The sequence below is a fragment of the Macaca nemestrina genome, chromosome 18 (assembly GCF_043159975.1).
Source record: "Macaca nemestrina isolate mMacNem1 chromosome 18, mMacNem.hap1, whole genome shotgun sequence".
NCBI lineage: Eukaryota > Metazoa > Chordata > Mammalia > Primates > Cercopithecidae > Macaca > Macaca nemestrina.
The window spans coordinates 15,211,711-15,230,699 of record NC_092142.1 but is presented as its reverse complement, the minus strand read 5'-3'; the positions used below and the strand labels follow the sequence as shown (position 1 = coordinate 15,230,699).

The window sequence follows — 18,989 nt, the reverse complement described above, 5'->3', positions numbered from 1 at the left end:
ACTTGGCACATAAGTACAGACTGTGCTCATTTCTGTTTAGTAGCTGAAAACCCAGTAGATGCTACCCTTCAGAGCCTTCTCCCGTGTGCTGCACAGCACCCACGTGGGTTAAAATCTGAAAGCAAGTACCCCTTTGACTTGTCTCCCACTGAAGCTTCTGCAGCTTCTACTGCCCTGGCAGCTCACCTGGGCCCAACTCAGAAACACGAACCAGCAGATCACTCTCATGCTGATCCAGCCAGGCTCCCTGCTTAAGTCAGTAGAAGCTCGCTCGCACTGCCTGTTCCTCCTTTTCTGAAGTACTGCATCACTTCGTAGTAAGTAATGGCCCCTGTGCCTTTTTAGTCCAGCAGAGTCAAAACTTTTGGGAGACCTGAAAATGGGGAATTCACACTGGGTTTCTGGACTGTAGTATTGGAAGCCTTAGTTATACCATATTAAGCCTATAATTATACTCTGATTTGATGGGATTTTTGACATTTGACACTTGTTAAAATGCAGGGTTTTTTGTGGGTTTTTTTTTGGTGCAGATGATTAAAGTCTTCCCTATTTGGTGCAATGAATTATAGCAGATAAAATGGGGGAGGGGTAAATTATCACCTTTAACAAAATTACATGTTTTTATATATATTTGGAATTGTTAAAACTGGTTTTGCTGAAACATTTCACCCTTGAGATATTATTCGAATGTTGGTTTCAATAAAGGTTCTTGAAATTGTTAACAGTGAATTCAGTTTATAAATGTTATTACAAAAGACTTACCCAAGTACCTGAAATAGCTGCCGATAGACCAGTGGGAGGTAGGGTCTCCTCTGCCCCTTGTTACTGACCAAAAAAAAGCTGGACATCAACTTTTTAGTAAACCAAAAAGTAAGTCTCAACAAATGCCTTTGCCAAAATAAGGTTTTATTTTGAAAGTCATTTGAAAGACAGGAGGCAAGGAGGCCTACGACCCAACGGATGTAGGTTCCAAATCTGGATTCGTACCAGCCCCACCAATGGTCTCTGTCAGGCCAAAAAGGTGCTTTCTTTGGTAATTCCTGTTTTTTAGCTTCCTGGAGAAGAGATCTTTTCCCACAAGCCATCTTCATTTTTTTTGTAGAGTAGGGCTTTATTTCCAGGAAACAGTGTGTTAGTTGGAGATGGGTATTTTTTTAAAAACATCAAGGTAGATCTAATATGTTCAACAAAGTGAGGTGGCTCAGCCAGAGGCGAAGTAGAAAGATTCTGAAAACACAAGATGGTGGGCATGAGAGAAGTCACCTTCCTGTTCCCCGCTTTGATAAAGATGTCAAAGTATCTTTGTTCTTGGACACATATATAGTAAAATACGTAAGAAATGAGGTGGTCTGGATTAATGAGAAAAAAGTTGAATGCTTACTGCTTTACCCACACAAATTTCCATCCAGGACTTGACATATCCCCAGGTGATATACAAGTTAAATGGGGTCTGTCAATGGCATCCAAAAAGTAAAAGGGAAAGCAGCTATGACCTGGTCTAAACCCTTTTTTTTCCTTACAGATGGGGAAACCAGGGTCCAGAGATTTAAGACTTACCCAGCCTGTAAACTCTCACCTCTAGTATTTGCTTGTCATCTTGCTGCAACCAGAAATCCACATGTGGAAATGGCGTCCAGGAGTATGGTCCTATACGAAGTTGTTCTGTCTCTGCATCATAAATGCTAATCATCTACAAAAGAACATGTCAAGGATAGAATTTCAGGAATGTCACCCACTTTTCAAACCCTCCCAGTAACGCAAGCACCAGTGTAGTCCTTTCATGCATTTCTCTGCATAAGCTGCTTAAAGCCTGTCTGAAATAACAAACTGCCAGCTACTGAACACGTCCCATGTGTCTGCTGCTGCACGCTGTGGGGCATACACATGACTGCTGAGCGCCAACAGCAGTCCCACAGGACAAGGGTGTTTTTCCCATTTGGGGTGAAAACTTGAGGCTCAGAGAAACGGGGCCCATTTCCCAGGTCACGTGTCCAGTAAGCCTCAGAGCTGGGCCTCAAACCCAGATGCGTCTGACTGAAGTCTGTGTTCCTCATTGCCTCATTATTTATACCCCAAACAACTGATCACCTTGCAATTGAAAAGCATACAGTGCCTGCTGCCCTGTCTCTGAATTGACAAAAGACCAAGGCGAAAAGTCTGCACAGTCTTAACGTTTCTACCTCCACTCCTAAGAGAAAGATAGGAGGGTGAACAGAATGGCTCCTAAGTGTCTAGAGTTCCCCTCCCTGGAGAGGGAAAATGCAGCCTTTACCCCATCAAAAGAAAGAAGCTAATTTGCCAAATGATCCATTCCTTGAATTCCCAAATTTGCCAATGGCAGCCTCAGCTTACCCAGCAATATTCACTTTGGTAACTGAGACTGAAATCTGTTCTGAGTATCAAACTAAACTAGGCCTGTTAGGCTCCTTGAGAAGTCCTAAAAATGTTAAAAGGGGTGGCAAAACAAATCGCTCTGAATCCAAACACAGTTTCCAGTGAAAACATCAGCATTTCATAAATGAGAAGATTTCTTTGGGGTGGCCTGAATATGATTTCTGTTTTTTCACACTTTGAGCATTTTTAAAGCTTTCACCCATTCCTCAAATGGCATATAAACCTTGAGTTTTCTGTTTTCTAACTTTTAAAATTACAGTGTTAATTAAGTACACTGAGGGAATCAGACTTTAATTTGATCATTATTTTGGGTTAATTGTTTCAGCAAATTGCTCTTCGGCGACCCGGTCCAAAAGAATGCCTAGTCCCAAGTGCAGAGGGGAGAAACCTCCACTCCTGCGTCCCAGGTCTCCTCTCTTTGTAGGAACTTTACAGGAAGGCTCTTATGAAGTAACAGAAGTTTGTTCTCTTTGAATTCAGATGCTTGGGTTCACACATACCTCCCACACCTTTTAGGCAGAGAACTGGAGCTGATGACCTCAAGATGTTCATTACTATTTTGAGACAGTGAGTGTGGGGCGGTATGTATGTATGTGCTGGTCCCTGCTAATTGACAACTGTAAAGAAGCTGACATACAGCATAAACTTTTCTAAGATCCAGAAAACTTAAGGCCTTGATATTTGATGCCCCCTTTTTTTTTTTTTTTTTACCCCTTAACAAAGATGATTTCAAACTCACTGGTCCTCCTGCTAAAGTCCGCGCGGCCCGCAGCTGCTCCTCTGGACCCCGATCTTGAAAGGAGGCTCTGTAAATCTCTGCAGTCTTAATATTGACAGCTGTGAAGGACAACAGGATGACTCTGAATTGACAAAAGACCAAGGCGAAAAGTCTGCACAGTCTTAACATTTCTACCTCCACTCCTAAGAGAAAGATAGGAGGGTGAACAGAATGGCTCCTAAGTGTCTAGAGTTCCCCTCCCTGGGGAGGGAAAATGCAACCTTTACCCCAAGAAAAGTGCAGGGAGGCCCGAGCTGAACTCGATGAGATTTTGTTCTAAACCAAGAGCTGCTTTCCACATGGGAGGCAGCCATTCCTTCAGTCGGACATGTAGCAAAACCTCTAGTCAGCCCTACTGGTGTACAGCCAGGGGTAGGTAGGTGAACTGTGATTGTTCTGTTGGAATCTTCACAATTTAGTATTTTATACATACACGAAATTACAGAGAATAGAACAGTGAACACCATGTACCTACTACCCAGCTAAATCAATCAGGTATCACCGATACAGCAGCAGCTCTCTGAAATACAGCCGATTCCTCGCCTTTTCCTCAGGAGTCCTGGGGCTGTCAAGCAGGGAGGATGGTGCTGGGTTTTCTCTAGCCTGAGCTTTACACTTTGGAGGACTTCTGTTCTCAAGCAAAACCTCCTCAGTTCCTGATGTACAGAAGGATTCCAGTGCCTGCCTTCCTCCCCCAGAGCACTGACAGGAGAAAAGGGCGCCTGGCCTGGGGTGCTGGGGAGAGACGGAAACAAAACCAGGTGCTCTCCCAGCTCCTGGGAAGGGTGGGCAGGGCCTGTGCTTTCTATCTGCTACCACGTTGCTGCTTCAAAGTCTTAAGAAGTGAATGTTACCTCAGTTTTGTAGGTCAAGCTTAGAGAAGTTAAGCTACTTGCCCAAGGTTTCACAGCAGATGTTCGCAGGAGCTGGGATCTGAACCCAAGGCTGTCCCATCCTGACATCAGTGGGGTCACTGGTTTGCTGAATTAGACTTTAACCGCACATGTGACCAAGCCTCCAACCCACAAAAGATGCACACTACTTACCAATGCCATATATTATCGGAAAGTGGTTTTCGTTTTCTTCCCGGTCATTTAATTCTACAAAATAAAAATGTTTTTAAGATACACTTTTTAAAGAAATACCAAACAATTATTTTTACTTTGTATAATGAAGGCCAAGAAGGAACTCCTCAATGCAGAAAGGGAGGAAAATTCCAGAAAATTAAAGGGATTGTGGCCGTTTCCCTACCCTGTCCCAAGGCAGGGGGGTTTTTACTGAACAAACTGGCGGCTGCAGAATTGGTCCCCACTCCCCCCACCTTCTCCATGCGCCCTGTCTGCCACACAGGTGGTGGCTCCTCTGAGATCCAGTGCCCTCCTTCCTGGGAGACAAGGGGGCCGCACTGAAACTGAGGCTGGGCAGATGGTGACAAGGGCAAGGGGAAGGCCATCCCACCACAGGAAGAGCCAGAACAGATGCTGGCCAACCCGTGACAGCAGTGTGTGCCAGGACTTGGGCCCACTGCAAGGCTGGGGGCAAAACAGTCCTGAGACCCACATCTTCACTTTGGGACAAATGGCAGAACTTACCTGTCACACACAGTGTCACTAAGTGAATGTCATCTTCTTGCCTGTCAAATTCACCTACGATGAGAAGTTCAAGACTGGATGTCAGAAAAGTTCCTCTAGTTACCAGAACAAACTGCTGAGCAAGCCAAGGACAGCCAGGGACGGCAGCCAGCTGAGTGTGCTCCACCCCACACCCCAACGCCCACGCCCAAGCAGCCACAGCCTGGCCTCTGGGGAGCTGACACCACAGAACCCTGAGCGCCAGAAGACGGCCACATTCTCAGCCTCAGGCCCAAAGGAGCCTGGGCTGAGCCTTCCCATTTTTCTCCTCATTCTGAGAGTTTTGCGGGAACCCATGGATTCATAAGATTTTTACTTTTCTCCTAAGTAAACTGTTTTCCTGATTATCAGAGTTGTAAAGACAAACATCTGGCCACTGTAACAGATTTGAAAAATACAGAAGAACAGAAAGAAGTCGGTTTTTAATGTCCATAATCCTAGCACTGTTTTAATTAGTGTATTTTCTTCCATATTTTTCTGTGCTCAGCAGAGCTGACCATAAAGACAATTTTACAATTTTTTTTTTTAAGATGGAGTCTTAGGCTCTGTCACCCAGGCTGGAGTACAGTAGAGCGACCTCTGCTCATCACAATCTCCACCTCCCGGGTTCAAGTGATTCTCCTGCCTCAGCCTCCCAAGTAGCTGGAATTACAGGTGTGTGCCACCACGCCCAGCTAATTTTTGTATTTTTAGTAGAGACAAGGTTTCACCATGTTGGCCAGGCTGGCTGGTCTTGAACTCCTGATTTCAAGTGATCCACCAGCCTTGGCCTCCCAAAGTTCTGGGATTACAGGAATGAGCCACTGCGCCCAGCCAACAATTTTATATCCTGATTTGCTTGTGCATAGGTATTTTCCCATGTAATTCTCACCTTTATGTGTTATTTTTTAGCGACTACATAATTATTATTCTGATAACATCAGATTTCCTGTTATACGTAATGTTCTACTGCTCATCTTCAGGCTCAAATCTCTATGCACATTTCGGATTATTTTCTTAGCATGTATTTCCACAAGGGGAATTACTGGGTCAAAGGATATTAACCTTTTACTTATTTATTTATTTTTTGAGACTGAGTCTCCCCTCTGTCACCCAGGCTGGAGTGCGGTGGTGCGATCTCAGTTCACCGCAACCTCCGTCTCCTAGGTTCAAGCAATTTTGCCTCAGCCTCCTGAGTAGCTGGGATTACAGGCGTGCACCACTATGCCCATTTCGCTCTTGATGCCCATGCTGGAGTGCAATGGCATGATCTCAGCTCACCACAGCCTCTACCTCCCGGGTTCAAGCAATTCTCCTGCCTCAGCCTCCCAAGTAGCTGGGATTACAGGTATGCTCCACCATGCCCAGCTAATTTTGTATTTTTAGTAGAGACGGGGTTTCTCCATGTTGGTCAGGCTTGTCTTGAACCTCTGACCTCAGGTGATCGGCCTGCCTTGAACTCCCAAAGTGCTGTGATTACAGGCAGGAGCCACTGCGCCTGGCCTAATTTTTGTATTTTTAGTAGAGACAGGGTTTCACCATGTTACCCAGGCTGGTCTTGAACTCCTGACCTTAGGTTATCCACCTTCCTCGGCCTCCCAAAGTGCTGGGATTACAGGCATGAGCCACCGTGCCCGGCCGGATATGAACCTTTTTTAAGAGTTAACTCATGGCAAGACCCTGTCTCTACAAAAAATTTAAAAATCAGCTGGGCATCCATCCTGGCTAACACGGTGAAATCTCGTCTCTACTAAAAATACAAAAAATTAGCTGGGCATGGTGGCGGGCGCCTGTAGTCCCAGCTACTAGGAAGGCTGAGGCAGGAGAATGGCATGAACCCGGGAGGCAGAGCTTGCAGTGAGCCAAGATCACGCCACTGCACTCCAGCCTGGGTGATAGAGCAAGATTACATCTCAAAAAAAAAAGAAGAATCAGCTGGGCATGGTGGCATGCACCTAGTCACAGCTACTTGGGAGGCTGAGGAGGGAGGATCACTTGAACTCAGTAGGTTGAGGCTGCAGTAAGCCATGATGGTGCCACTGCACTACAGCCTGGGCGGCAGAGTGAGGCCTTCAGTCATGATGCCAAATTGCTTCCCGGACAGGCTGTACCATTGTATGAGTAAGCTTACCTCACAGCCTCGTGGTTAGTCCACACACAACAATGTCATCTTTGTTTCCTTCTTTCTTGAAAATATTTGCTAATTTAGGCCAGGCACAGTGACTCACACCTGTAATCCCAGCACTTTGGGAGGCCGAGGCAGGTGGATCACGAGGTCAACAGTTCACAACCAGCCTGGCCAACATGGTGAAACCCCGTCTCTACTAAAAGTACAAAATTAGGTGGGTGTGGTCGCTCACGCCTGTGATCCCAGCTACTCGGGAGGGTGAGGCAGGAGAACTGCTTGAACCCAGGAGGCAGAGCTTGCAGTGAGCCGAGATTGTGCTACTGCACTCCATTCTGGTCAACAGAGCATGACTCCGTCTGAAAAAAAAAAAAGAAAGAAAAAGAAAAAAACATGCTAATAGGGAAAAAACGGTAACATCAGTGTTTTAATTTTCTGCAGATTAAAATGGACATTTTTGCCAGGAGGGAGGGTGGCTCTGTTTTCACACAGTTGAGAGCACTTACTGTTTTGGAATGTGTCCACTGCTGTTTTAGTAGAAAATCTTGTCTCCAGCCCTGCAACCCTACACATGAGCTCCATGCATTCAGTGTTTCTGTGAAACTCCAAGCGAGGCAGCCTGTTTCTCTACGCTCCTCCAAGTGGGGGCGCCCTTCTTAGGTTTTGTACTAGTTGGGATTTTTAACCCAAGCAAATACAGGTACATATTTGTGTCCAATTTGGGGGAAAGAAAAAACAATGAACTTACTAAGAAGTTGATGAGTGAGTTTTTGTGACAACTGCCTGTCGTCACTGAAGCCTCCAACGAGGTGCACTTCCAGCCTGGCAAAGAGATGGGACAGGGGTCAGAGGCCAGAAGACGACACCAGTGCGTGCACTGGTCTCACTTTGAACTTTCATTCTCAGCTTCTGTGAGCCCTTGCTCTACAGCAGAGCTTCAGGTCATCTTCGTGCCACCGCAAAACAAAATACCTGGAGCACACGGCCAAGGCCAATGGCAAGCTTCTGGGGACCCTGCCCAGGGGCCCTGAGGACTCAGGGGATCCATATCTGAACACAAACGTGATGCCGCCTCCATGCACCAGTGGGGAGCTCTGCTCTAGAAGAGTACGGGCACAGGACGGGCGCGGTGGCTCACACCTGTAATCGTAGCACTTTGGGAGGCTGAGGTGGATGGATCACTTGAGGTCAGGAGTTCAAGACCAGCCTGGCCAACATGGTAAAACTCTATCTCTACTAAAACTACGAAAATTAGGCCAGGCATGGTGGCTCACACCTGTAATGCCAGCACTTTGGGAGGCTGAGGCAGGCGGATTGCTTGAGCTCAGGAGTCTGCAACCAGCCTGAGCAACTCCATCTCTATTAAAATACAAAAAAATAGAACTCCATCTCTATTAAAATACAAAATAGAATAGAAACTCCATCTGTATTAAAATACAAAAAAAAAAAAAAAAAAATCTGGCCGTTATGGCATGCACCTATAGTCCCAGCTACTTGGGAGGCTGAGGCAGGAGAATTGCTTGAACCCAGGCGGCAGAGGTTGCAGTGAGTCAAGATCATGCCACTGCACTCCAGCTTGGGCTACACAGTGAGACTGCATGTCAAGGGAAGAAAAAAAGAAAATTAGCCGGGCATGGTGGCACACCTGTAATCCCAGCTACTCGGGAGGCTGAGGCAGGAGAACTGCTTGAACCTGGGAGGTGGAGATTGCAGTGAGCCGAGATCGCACCACTGCACTCCAGCTCTGGGCAACCGAGCAAGACTCCGTCTCAGGGGAAATAAATAAATAAATAAGTTGGGCATGGTGGTGGGCGTCTGTAATCCCAGCTGCTTGGGAGGCTGAGGCAGGAGAATCACTTGAACCCAGGAGGCAGAGGTTGCAGTGAGCCAAGATTGTGCCATTGCATGCCAGCATGGGTGACAGAGCCAGACTCTGTCTCAAAAAAAAAAAAAAAGTTTGGGGCCAGGTATGCTGGCACATACCTCTATTCCCAGCTACTCGGGAGGCAGAGGTGGAAGGATTGCTTGAGCCCAGAAGTTTGAGACTAGCCTGGGTGACAGTGAAACTCTGGCTCTAAAACAAATTTAAAAACAAAACAAAAAAATTGAGCCACTGCCTCTTGGAAGCCCTCCTTAGGAGTCACACTGCACATTAGCACAGTGAAACTCTGAGAAGTCCTGCGATTGAAAAAACCCAACTTTGTTGAATCCAGTGTTTCCCACACTCATCTACTACCCCCTTTTCCACAGCCCGTCAAACGGGGGAATTCACGCTCGGCAAGTGTTGCCGGACTTCACGCTGCCTTCTGAGACACACAGTCTTCCTAAGGGATGAACCAGGACCTTGGATGTATCCAGCATGGGGCACAGCCTCAAGGGGCCTCCTCATAAACTCCAAGTAGTAAAGAGAGCTGTGCCCACCATGGCTTTGCTCGCCACTGGGCCACTAGGTTTGCCTCTGACTCCCCAAGTGATCACAGTTGTTCTACAACAGATCAGGAAGAGTTGACAAGCATGTTCTGAGAACCATGGAGCACAGTGTGTGGAAACATAATGACACTGATTATGTCCCCCTGCCGGGGACAAGGTGATAGGCAAATGAAAATACTATTTTGGGTCTGCATGGGTCACATGCCCAGGAAGTCAGCCCAGCGTTGGCACAGACCGCAGAGGTAGAATTTAGAATCGATCACTATTGACTAGCAAAACTCTCCCAGAGAACTCTTTCTTTCCTTTTTTGACTCCTGCGATTCCAAGCCTTTGTGTATGATGGGAATAATTCACTCAATGGCTGCCTTAGACTTCAAATAAAATGACAGCAACGCCTGCCAGGTCTACACAAAGACAGAGCACGGAGAGGGGACAGGTGTGTGAACAGTGGTCTTGACAGCAGGCCTGTGTCATCAGCCTCCACTTAGCTCCTGTGTGCTCCAGCATGTTGGGCCTCAGTGCCTGTCTCTGTCAAACGCAGGCAGCAGATACTTTACTGCAGGGAGAGAGGATAGGTGCTGCGGGGGCAGCCGGGCTGGAGGCTGCTGCTTCTCTAGCAATCCGTGGGAAACTATCAATCTGCTAGAATTTAAAACTGCACCCCCCTCAGCTGAGAGGATCACTTGAGCCCAAGAGTTTGAGACCAGCCTGGGCAACATGGCAAAACCCTGTCTCTACAAAAAAAAAAAAATACAACAAACTAGCCAGGAATGGTGGTGCACACCTGTGGTCCCAGCTACTCGGGAGGCTGAGGTGGGAGAATCACTTGAGTCTGTGAAGTCAAGGCTGCAGTGAGCTGAGATCACACAACTGCGCTCCAGACAGGGCAACACAGCAAGACCCTATCTCAACAACAACAGAAAGAGAACAAGAAAAAGAACTACAGGCCTCGCCCCCTGACAGTCCCCACATCTTCCTGGCCTCGTCTTCTCCATAGACCGCCTCACCACCCAACACCCCCTCTTGTGTACAGTCTCTCGGCTTCGGAATACGAACACCTTGGGCCAGGCTTTCTGTCTACTCTTCACTGCTGTGTCCCTAGAAACTACAAGGGGTAGGTGAGAGGAAGCATTTAACAAGTAACTGCGGGAAAAATGACTGCACGAAGAGCTACCACACCCGGGGGGGGAGCAAAGCGACCTGAAAATCGCAAATGCGACGTTCCTAAGAGGACATCAAGTTCAAAGTCAAGCCTTCCATCTCAAGTCCCGCACCCACTCATTCACTCAACCACTGCTGACGCAGTGCCCAGTCGTGCCAGGTTCTGTTCCAGGGGAACGAGGCAGACACGGCGGTGGCGGCATCCTGTGTTCCCCTAACAGCTTCCACGGCCACGTCCTGCACGCGACGGTTCCAAGATCCCAATTCACCTATGAGAGCAGCGTGGATCTCACCTTCCACATTGAGCGTGGTCGGAAAAGGATTTTATGGAGTTCATGATCAAGGGGACCTCAGCTTTGGTGTCGGTTCCGTCACAATGTGTCAAGCAGGTGGCCCCATTACCTGAAGAACAAGGGTAAAAGGACTCAAGTTATTCCTGATGCAAGCGCAGTGCAGAGGCCGAGACTCCGCCTGTCCCTCTGGACCGCCTCGTCTTTGAATATCCTGTAGGGGAAAAACGGAAAGGTCTGTGCTGCCCAGCCAACCCATTCTGACCAGGACACCAGGGAGACACCATGCAGACCAGAAAAAAGGTAAGCGGAGTCCGCTTCCAACAAGACACCAGGAAACTCAACGCGAGAATTTCAATGGTCCCAAAGGTTGGGTCAGTTTAAGTAATGGTTTCCTTCACCTCTCTCGTCATACCTGTGTGCCTCAGGACCACAATGTGACAAGTAGTGGCATCATCAGAACCCAGAATGGAGATGGAGCCTGTTTAAAAAAGAAATAAAATAAAATATCCAATAGCCTTTTGGGATAACGCCCAATTCACTGCTTCCTAACCTACCATCCTTTGGGGAGGTCACTGCAAGCTCTCTTTGCTGAACATACAGAAGGCCCTGGGGTCCCACTTGTTGAACAGACTGACCTCTGAGAAGTCTGGCTCTTTCCTGTTTAATTAAAAAAAAATAAAATAGTGATGTAAATTAGTGAGGATGGAAAAACTAAAGATGTGGAGAGAGCCAAAGCGGGCTCTGGTGGGCAGCACGGTAGTGTGTCGGGAGTGTGTTAGTGGACAGAGAGGCTCAAAGAAAAAGGCAGCCGCCACGGTCATTCGGAACAATGCAGAGAAAACGATGAGGTTCTGCGCAGTGGTTTAACCTACGAAATCAGATGTCATAATAACCTATGAAATGAGATGCAAAAATCCTTTATTACAGTTTTTTTTTTTTTTTTTTTTTTTTTTTTTTTAAAAGAGATAGGGCCTCACTATGTTGCCCAAGCTGGTCTTGAACTCCTGGGCTCAAGCAATCTTCCTGCCTTGGCCTCCCAAAGTACTGGGATTACAGGCGTGAGCCACTACACCTGGCTATCACAGTTCTTTACTAAAGAGTGTGAGACTCTTCACAATTTAAAGAGAATCAGATTACACAGGAATAGTGGATGGATGGCTCTGAAATCACATCCCCCTTTTTTTTTTGGAGACAGTCTCTCACTCTGTCACCCAAGCTGGAGTAAAGTGGTACAATTTCAACTCACTGCAGCTTCCACCTCCCAGGCTCGAGCAATCCTCCCACCTTAGCCTCCTAAGTAGCTGGGATCACAGGCCTGCACCACCACACCCAGCTGATTTTTATACTTTTTGTAGAGATGGGGCCTCCCTATGATGCCCAGGCTGGTCTCAAACTCTTGGACTCAAGTGATCCACCCACCTTGGCCTCCTACTGTGCTGGGATTACAGGCATAAGCCACCATACCTGGCCTCCTCTTTTTTACCTTAGTCCCTAACCTAGTAATTTCAATTCTGGAAATCTGTCCTAAGGAAATAACTCCAAATGTGTTCATCTCTGTGTTATTTGTCTTTTTTTTTTTTTTTTTTTTGAGACAGAGTCTTGCTCTGTTGCCCAGTCTGGAGTGCAGTGGCGTGATCTCAGCTCACTGTAGTCTCCACCTCCCAGGTTCAAGTGATTCTCATCCTCAGCCTCCCCAGTAGCTAGGATTACAGGCAGGCGCCACCATGCCCAGCTTTTTGTATTTTTAATAGAAACCGGGTTTCGCCATGTTGGCCACACTAGTATCAAACTCCTGGCCTCAAGTGATCCGCCCGCCTTGGCCTCCCAAGGTGCTGGGATTATAGCATGAGCCACCGTGCCCTGCCCCCTGTGTAATTTGTAATGGGGAAAAGCTGGGAGCAACAATGGAAAAAGTAAGTAAATTATGCACAGAACCAAGTCACAACCACTAACTACACAGTCATGAGAAATGAAAACTATGGGAAAAAGAGTTTCAAAATGCTAATTGAAAAGCCAGCTATAGAAGTAGAAAAAATGTTTTGAAGAGCTATAAATGTGCTGCTGATATGACAATGATTAAATGCTTATAGAGAAAAATACTGGAAGGAAATTTCACCAATACAACCATGGCTGTGCCAGAAAGAGCAAACATGAGTGATTTCCTGGTGCTGTTGTCCTCTCTTCTCTCGATGTTCTATCACATAGTTATTATTAGAATATAAAAACCGAATGGATAAGGCAAATTTACGAAAGATGTGTTAATACTAAGTGTCAATAATCTAACTGAATATTTGTACAAACTTATTTAGTGAGCTTGCAAAAAAAATTAAGTGGTTAAAAATTCAAGTGGTTAAATTATTTAATGAAAACTTTTTCAAAAATGTTAAATTGATATAACACTACAATGTATCATCATTTCCTTCTTACTTGCAACAAACTCCTGGATGAACAAAATCTTCCGGGCAACGTATGTATGTATTGCCTGTATTGCCTACGCGGGAGGACCGTTTTGCAGTCTCAGTCTTCTATCGACTTCCTGCCATTTCGCATGAGTGGTGCTAATTTAGGTTAGTGCTCGCTTAATAAAACATAAGAGCAGCTGGGTGCGATGGCTCCCAACTGTAATCCCAACACTTTGGGAGGCTGAGGAGGGAGGACTACTTGAGCCTTGGAGTTCAAAACCAGCCTGGGCAACAAGGAATATCCTGTCTCTACAAAAAAAAAAAAAAAATTAGCTGGGTGTGGTGGCGTGTGCCTGTAGTCCCAGCTACTCTGGAGGCTCAGGTGGGAGGATCACTTGCAGCCAGGAGGTGGAGGCTGCAGTGAACCATGATTGTACCACTGCACTCCAGCCTGGGTGACAGACCAAGACCCTGCCTCAAAAAAAAAAAAAAAAATTAAGATTAAACTAAAAGAAGATATGTAATAAAAATAATGATCAGCTTGATTACTTACACGGCGTTTTCTTCTCTTTATACACTTCCATTAACCGGAAGCAAGGTGTCAATGAAAATGAGACAAGCCCCTCAATTTAAGAAACAAACTAAAGATTAAATGAACTGCAGTGTAAAATGAGATTGGCAAGACAGCTTTGCTTGCTCCAGAAGTCAATGAGAAACGGGTGTGACAGACTGTACTCTAACTCGGAACACCTCTACAGGTGAAAGCCTCTCATTCTCATTCCACTTCCTACCTCACCTTCATTCAGAGTAACATAGGGGAGAATTCAGAATTCCCTCTTGATTACTCCTGAAATACTTACCTTCTGCTTTGCTCTTGGAGGAAAGGGGAGGGGAGGGGAGGGGAGGGGAGGGCGCAGAGGCGAATTTTTAACACTCATTTTCACAACTGGGTCACCACTCAAAAGCAAAGCTATTTGTGAGAAATTAATTATTCCTTTCACAGAGACCAGAAAGCATGTCTCTCTTCAACACAGCTCCTTCGATTTCCCAAAGAAATAAAAGCAAACATTATCGGAAGAGAGAAAGCCAGAAAACTAGCGCGGCAGACTGCTCTGCTCTATGTTTTAATTTCTGTTTTTAGACGGGGTCTCACTGTCTCCCAGGCTGGAGAGCAGCGGCAAGACCGTGCCTTACTGCGGCCTCTGGCCTCAAGCAATCCTCCCACCGCAGCCTCCCAAGGAGCTGGCGTAACGGCGTGAGCCACCGCACCGGGCTAACTTTTGTATTTTTTGTAGAGATGGGAGGGCTCCCTGTGTTGCCCAGGCTGGTCTCAAACTCCTGGCCTCAGGTGATCCTCCTGCTTCAGCCTCCCAAAGTGCTAGGATTATAGGCATGAGTCACTGTGCCCAGCCTCTACTTTATTTTTAATTTTTTTTTTTTTTTTTTAAGAGCCAAGGCCTCACTCTGTTGCCCAGGCTGAAGTGCTGTGGCCCCATCATAGCTCACTGCAGCCTCAAACTCCTGGGCTCAAGCAATCCTCCCACCTCAGCCTCCTTTGGAGTAGCTGGAACCACAGGCGCACGCCACCACACTTAGCTAATTTTTCCTCTTTTAAGTAGTGAAAAGAGTTTACCCAAACTTCCCTTCTTTGGAAAAACACACAGTCCTACTTTATAAATTCATATACAAATAGTCCCAGTTTTCTTAACCTCTCATATTCTCTAGACACTAATATTTGCTTTAAAAAAAAACTTTTCCCTCAGTCCCTCATCCCTATTCCCCAATTCCTATTCAAAGGCAGTATTCTCTTAACCCAGTGACCAGCAGATTTTCTGAAAAAGGCCAGACAGTAAATATTTGAGGTTCTGCAAGGCCGCAGTCCCCGTCACAACTGCTCAACTCTGCTGTGACGAAGTGAAAGCAGCCACAGACCATACAGATGGTATGTGTAAAACTATAAAGGTGACACCGAAGTTTTAATTTCAATACAATTTAACATGTTACAAAATATTATTTTGATTTTCGACCTTTGAGAAATATAAAGAGCACTCTTGGCCTACAGGCTATATATAAACAGGGTCTGGCCCATGAGCTGTGGCTTGTTGACCTGTGTCTTAGCCAGTCACCGAGCTGTGACCTAGGGGATGATCATGTGGCCCTCACCCCTGCTGTCCTGTTTGTCACTTCTTCCTTTATAAACAGGAGAGGGGCATGAAAGTGATTTGTGAACCGTAAAGCACAACTGTATATAAGAAATTATGAGGCCCAACACAGTGGCTCACGCCTGTAATCCCAGCACTTCGGAGGCCGACGCAGGAGGATCACTTGAGGTCAGGAGTTTCAGACCAGCCTGGCCAACATGTTGAAGCCCCATCTCTACTAAAAATACAAAAATTAGCCGGGTATGGTGGCGGATGTCTGGTATCCCAGATACTTGGGAGGCTGAGGCAGGAGAATCCCTTGAACCTGGGAGGCAGAGGTTGCGGTGAGCCAAGATCGCGCCATTGCATTCCAGCCTGGGTGACAGAGCAAGGCTGCGTCTCTCAAAAATAAATCAATTAATAAAAGCAGGAACTACGCTATGCTGTGAGCATCTTGTAGACTCTATGGAACTATATCACCCAAGATGTTGCAGGACTGGTGACCGCGTACCCAGTGACTGGTTAAGAGTGACTAAGGGAGGGCTCTCAACAGCTCTGGCCAAAGGAACTTTCTGCAGGGATGGTCAGTCTATATTCATACTGTCTCATTAGGAGCCACTCTGTCTGCTCAGCACTTGAAATGTGGCTACTGCTACTAAAAACTGAGTTTTCAATTTTGTCTAATTTTAATTGATTTAAATCATAAGGAACCACATGGCTCGTGGCTACTGTACTGAATAGCGCGGCTCCAGAGGTAAGGGCAGGCTGCCAGGGTTCCAATCCTGGCTTCCTGGCTCCCAGGATGTGGGGCCTGGGGCCAGTTTCCCAGCCTCTCTGTGCCTCACAGTTCTCATCTGTAAAATGGGAATAGCAGTAACACTTGCTGTGGTGCTTGGCAGCTTCCACTGTATTACTGTTATTGTTATTTGCTAGTCATAGCTACACACAGGCTTTGAACTGTTGGTAGGTACTCCATACTCAGAACACATCGTTACATGAAAAAGACACATAAAACAACATATAGCAAGCTATCATTGTTTAAAAGCAAATTATGTACAAAGAAAAACCTCCATTACGACTTCCACCAAACTGAAGAATGGTTGTAGTCATACATTACTTTTTTCTTCTCTATATTATTATATTTTGCTTTCCTACAAAGAGGACACCCTGCTTTATTACATAAAAATAGTCCAGGCCGGGCAGACTGGCTCACACCGGTAATCCCAGCACTTTGGGAGGCCGAGACGGTCAGATCACTTGAGGTCGGGAGTTCGAGACCAGCCCGGCCAACCACGGTGAAACCCCATCTCTACCAAAAATAAAAAAATTACCTGGGCTTGGTGGTGTGCACCTGTAATCGCAGCTACTTGGGAGGCTGAGGCACAACAATCGCTTGAACCTGGGAGGCGGAGGTTGCAGTGAGCCGATATTGCGCCACAGCACTCCAGCCTGGGCCACAGCGAAACTCAGTCTCCAAAAAAAAAAAAAATTCCAACCTTTAATGTCTCCCTGTTGCTAAGTAGGTGAAAAGTCCATCTGAGCCCCTTGGTCATTTGGTCATCTGGGTACAACCCACCTCTGTAGGTTTACTTTCCATGTTTCCCCTCCTCACCCTGGCTGCTCTGGGGAAACTGGCCAGGCCACCCACCCACTGAGCCCTTCCCCTCCTGCCCACCGCGCCCCAGGCGGCTTGCCCAGCTGCGATGCCTTCACCCTTCTTTTCAAATCTCTCTCGTGCCTGCATCCTTCACTTACACTGCCGCAAATCAAGGTGATTGCCCCCTTCCAAAGTTCCTGTAACACAAACTGGTCCCCAGTACAGTCTTTCTAGGACATGTCTTCTTAAATAGGCCAAAACCTTCCTTCCAGAGGAGCAGTCCTGGTATGTCACCAAATCCCCCTCCACACTTAAGTGTGCAACCCGGGACACCTATCTAACTTTCTATCACGAACATTTTCAAACAGACAAAAGTAGAGCGTCCCCTAAATTCTTCAGGCTGCTGAAATTATTTTTCCTTGGTGAGTCCTACTCCTGACTTCGCTAGTTAACAAGACAGTAACACAATGCAAGGATAAAATGACACACCACCACACCTAGCTCGGTGCATGTTGGCTAACAGACGATGGTCGGTCCTGAAATGCAAGCTGAGAATCACACAGAGCTGTCTGCCTTCTCCTGTCAGTAAGTACTTCTCACCCTTCAGATCACGTTCAGGGGTTATTTTGTGCCCTCGTTTATGCAACACATCTTTACTGAGCGTCAATTCTATGCCAGGGACCGTCCTACACTCTGAGGATACAAAAGCGAGGATACTACTCTTATCTGCCTTCAGGAGGCTTACATTCTGGGAACAGATCAAATAGAGAACAAACGAGCAAACAAAATAATCACAAACTGTACAGCTGTGACAGATGAAACCTCTAAATGCCTTCCCCAACCCCACACACTTGGTCAGGTTCCTGTGCTTCACATCTCAGAGTGAAAGGGGACGCTTTTTCTTTATGGCACTTAACAGTTTACAGTATCTGAGCCTTCTTCCATCAGAAACCATTCTCCCTTCTAGACTGTAAACACTCCGAGGGTAGGGACAGTGATAAGTACGGTGCCCAACAGATATTAGGGGCTCGATATTTGATTCTCAAATCAACGAACTGATTTGAGTCCCCTTTAACAGGATCTATGGCAAGTAGGACGTTTGCCTCCCCCGCTCCACGCCCCGCTCTTTTTAAAAACTAAGAACCCCCTTGCCAACAGCCCTTGCAGAAGCGTGGACAAGAGTTGAGAGATCCATTTGAGCACAAAAGCAGAAAAAACAAACAAAACCCGTGCATCAGGGCGTGGTCCTATGGCCCAGCTGGGTTGCAAGGCTCGCTCTTCCGGCTAAAAATAACTCGGCGCCCTACGCCCCGGGGGTAGGGGAGAGAGGAGGAAGGAATGGGGGTCCCCGCCAAGATCCCCCGGCCCAAACGCTCTCCGAAGCCCGCCCTGGAATAACCTCCTGCTTCACGGGGACGCAAGGACGAGGCAACGTTCACGGCAGGCTGCCGGTCCCCGAAGGCGGGCGGCCGGATTTGCCTAAACGGACCGGCCCCTCTGGGGGCTGCAGCCGCCCCGTCTGGGAATAAGGGTCCCGGCGTGTCCTCAAGCCGCAGTGCTGTGCGACCTTGGGCTAGTCACCTAACCTCTCTGGGCACTCGTCCCCTCCCCCGTCAGAGAGTGGCCTCCGCTGCAGTCCGCTGAAGTCTCAAGAAGGCAAAAGCTCCCGGACCCCTCAAGGGGAAGGCGCGAGCCAACAGTCAGGGCTCCGGATGTGCCGACAGCGCCAAGTTTCAAGTCTGTGTCGCGTGAGACGGGCGGCGGCGGGGTGAGGAGGGCGCTCGCCCGCCCTGCAGCTTCCCCTCGGGCCCGCCCCGAAGCCCCGCGCCGCGCCCCGCTCACCTCCAAAGGCGGGTGGGCTCGGACGAGGTCCCCGGCGGACTGCGGCAGCCGCACTCGCCTCCCCTCGACGAGCAGCGGCATCGCGGAGGCGGTCGCCCAGGCAGGCCCAGGGAGGCGGTGGCCCCCCCCGCAGCCCCGGGCCGCCCGCCACCCCCGCCCCTCGGGCCGCGCGTCCCGCCTCGTCCTGCCCCGCCCCGCCGCGGGCGCTGCCGGGAA

General features: G+C 47.6%; 2 protein-coding genes across 8 annotated transcripts in view; one reads left to right on the top strand and one right to left on the bottom strand.

Annotated features, from left to right (window-relative positions):
* Positions 1–1,842, top strand: part of LOC105467728 (pyridoxal dependent decarboxylase domain containing 1) — a 60,247-nt gene extending 58,405 nt beyond the window's left edge. For 5 of the 7 annotated variants that reach the window (XM_071084155.1, XM_071084154.1, XM_071084156.1 and 2 more), the window contains one exon: positions 155–722. In XM_071084155.1, the coding sequence (XP_070940256.1) occupies positions 155–298 (144 nt within the window). In that variant the 3' untranslated portion in view covers positions 299–722. Of the gene's footprint in view, positions 1–154; positions 723–1,522 lie in introns of those variants that run through there. The other 2 variants (XM_071084150.1, XM_071084153.1) reach the window with 2 other exon arrangements.
* On the bottom strand, positions 886–18,955 carry LOC105467727 (N-terminal asparagine amidase). The gene is made up of 10 exons (XM_011717393.2): positions 18,774–18,955; positions 11,346–11,448; positions 11,204–11,269; positions 10,792–10,900; positions 7,656–7,729; positions 4,765–4,818; positions 4,219–4,272; positions 3,134–3,231; positions 1,577–1,690; positions 886–1,227 (listed from the first exon to the last, which is right to left on the bottom strand). Exons 1-10 carry the CDS (start codon positions 18,852–18,854, stop codon positions 1,048–1,050), a joined length of 933 nt encoding a protein of 310 aa, XP_011715695.1. The 5' UTR covers positions 18,855–18,955; the 3' UTR covers positions 886–1,047.
* Positions 18,956–18,989: the final 34 nt, after the last annotated feature.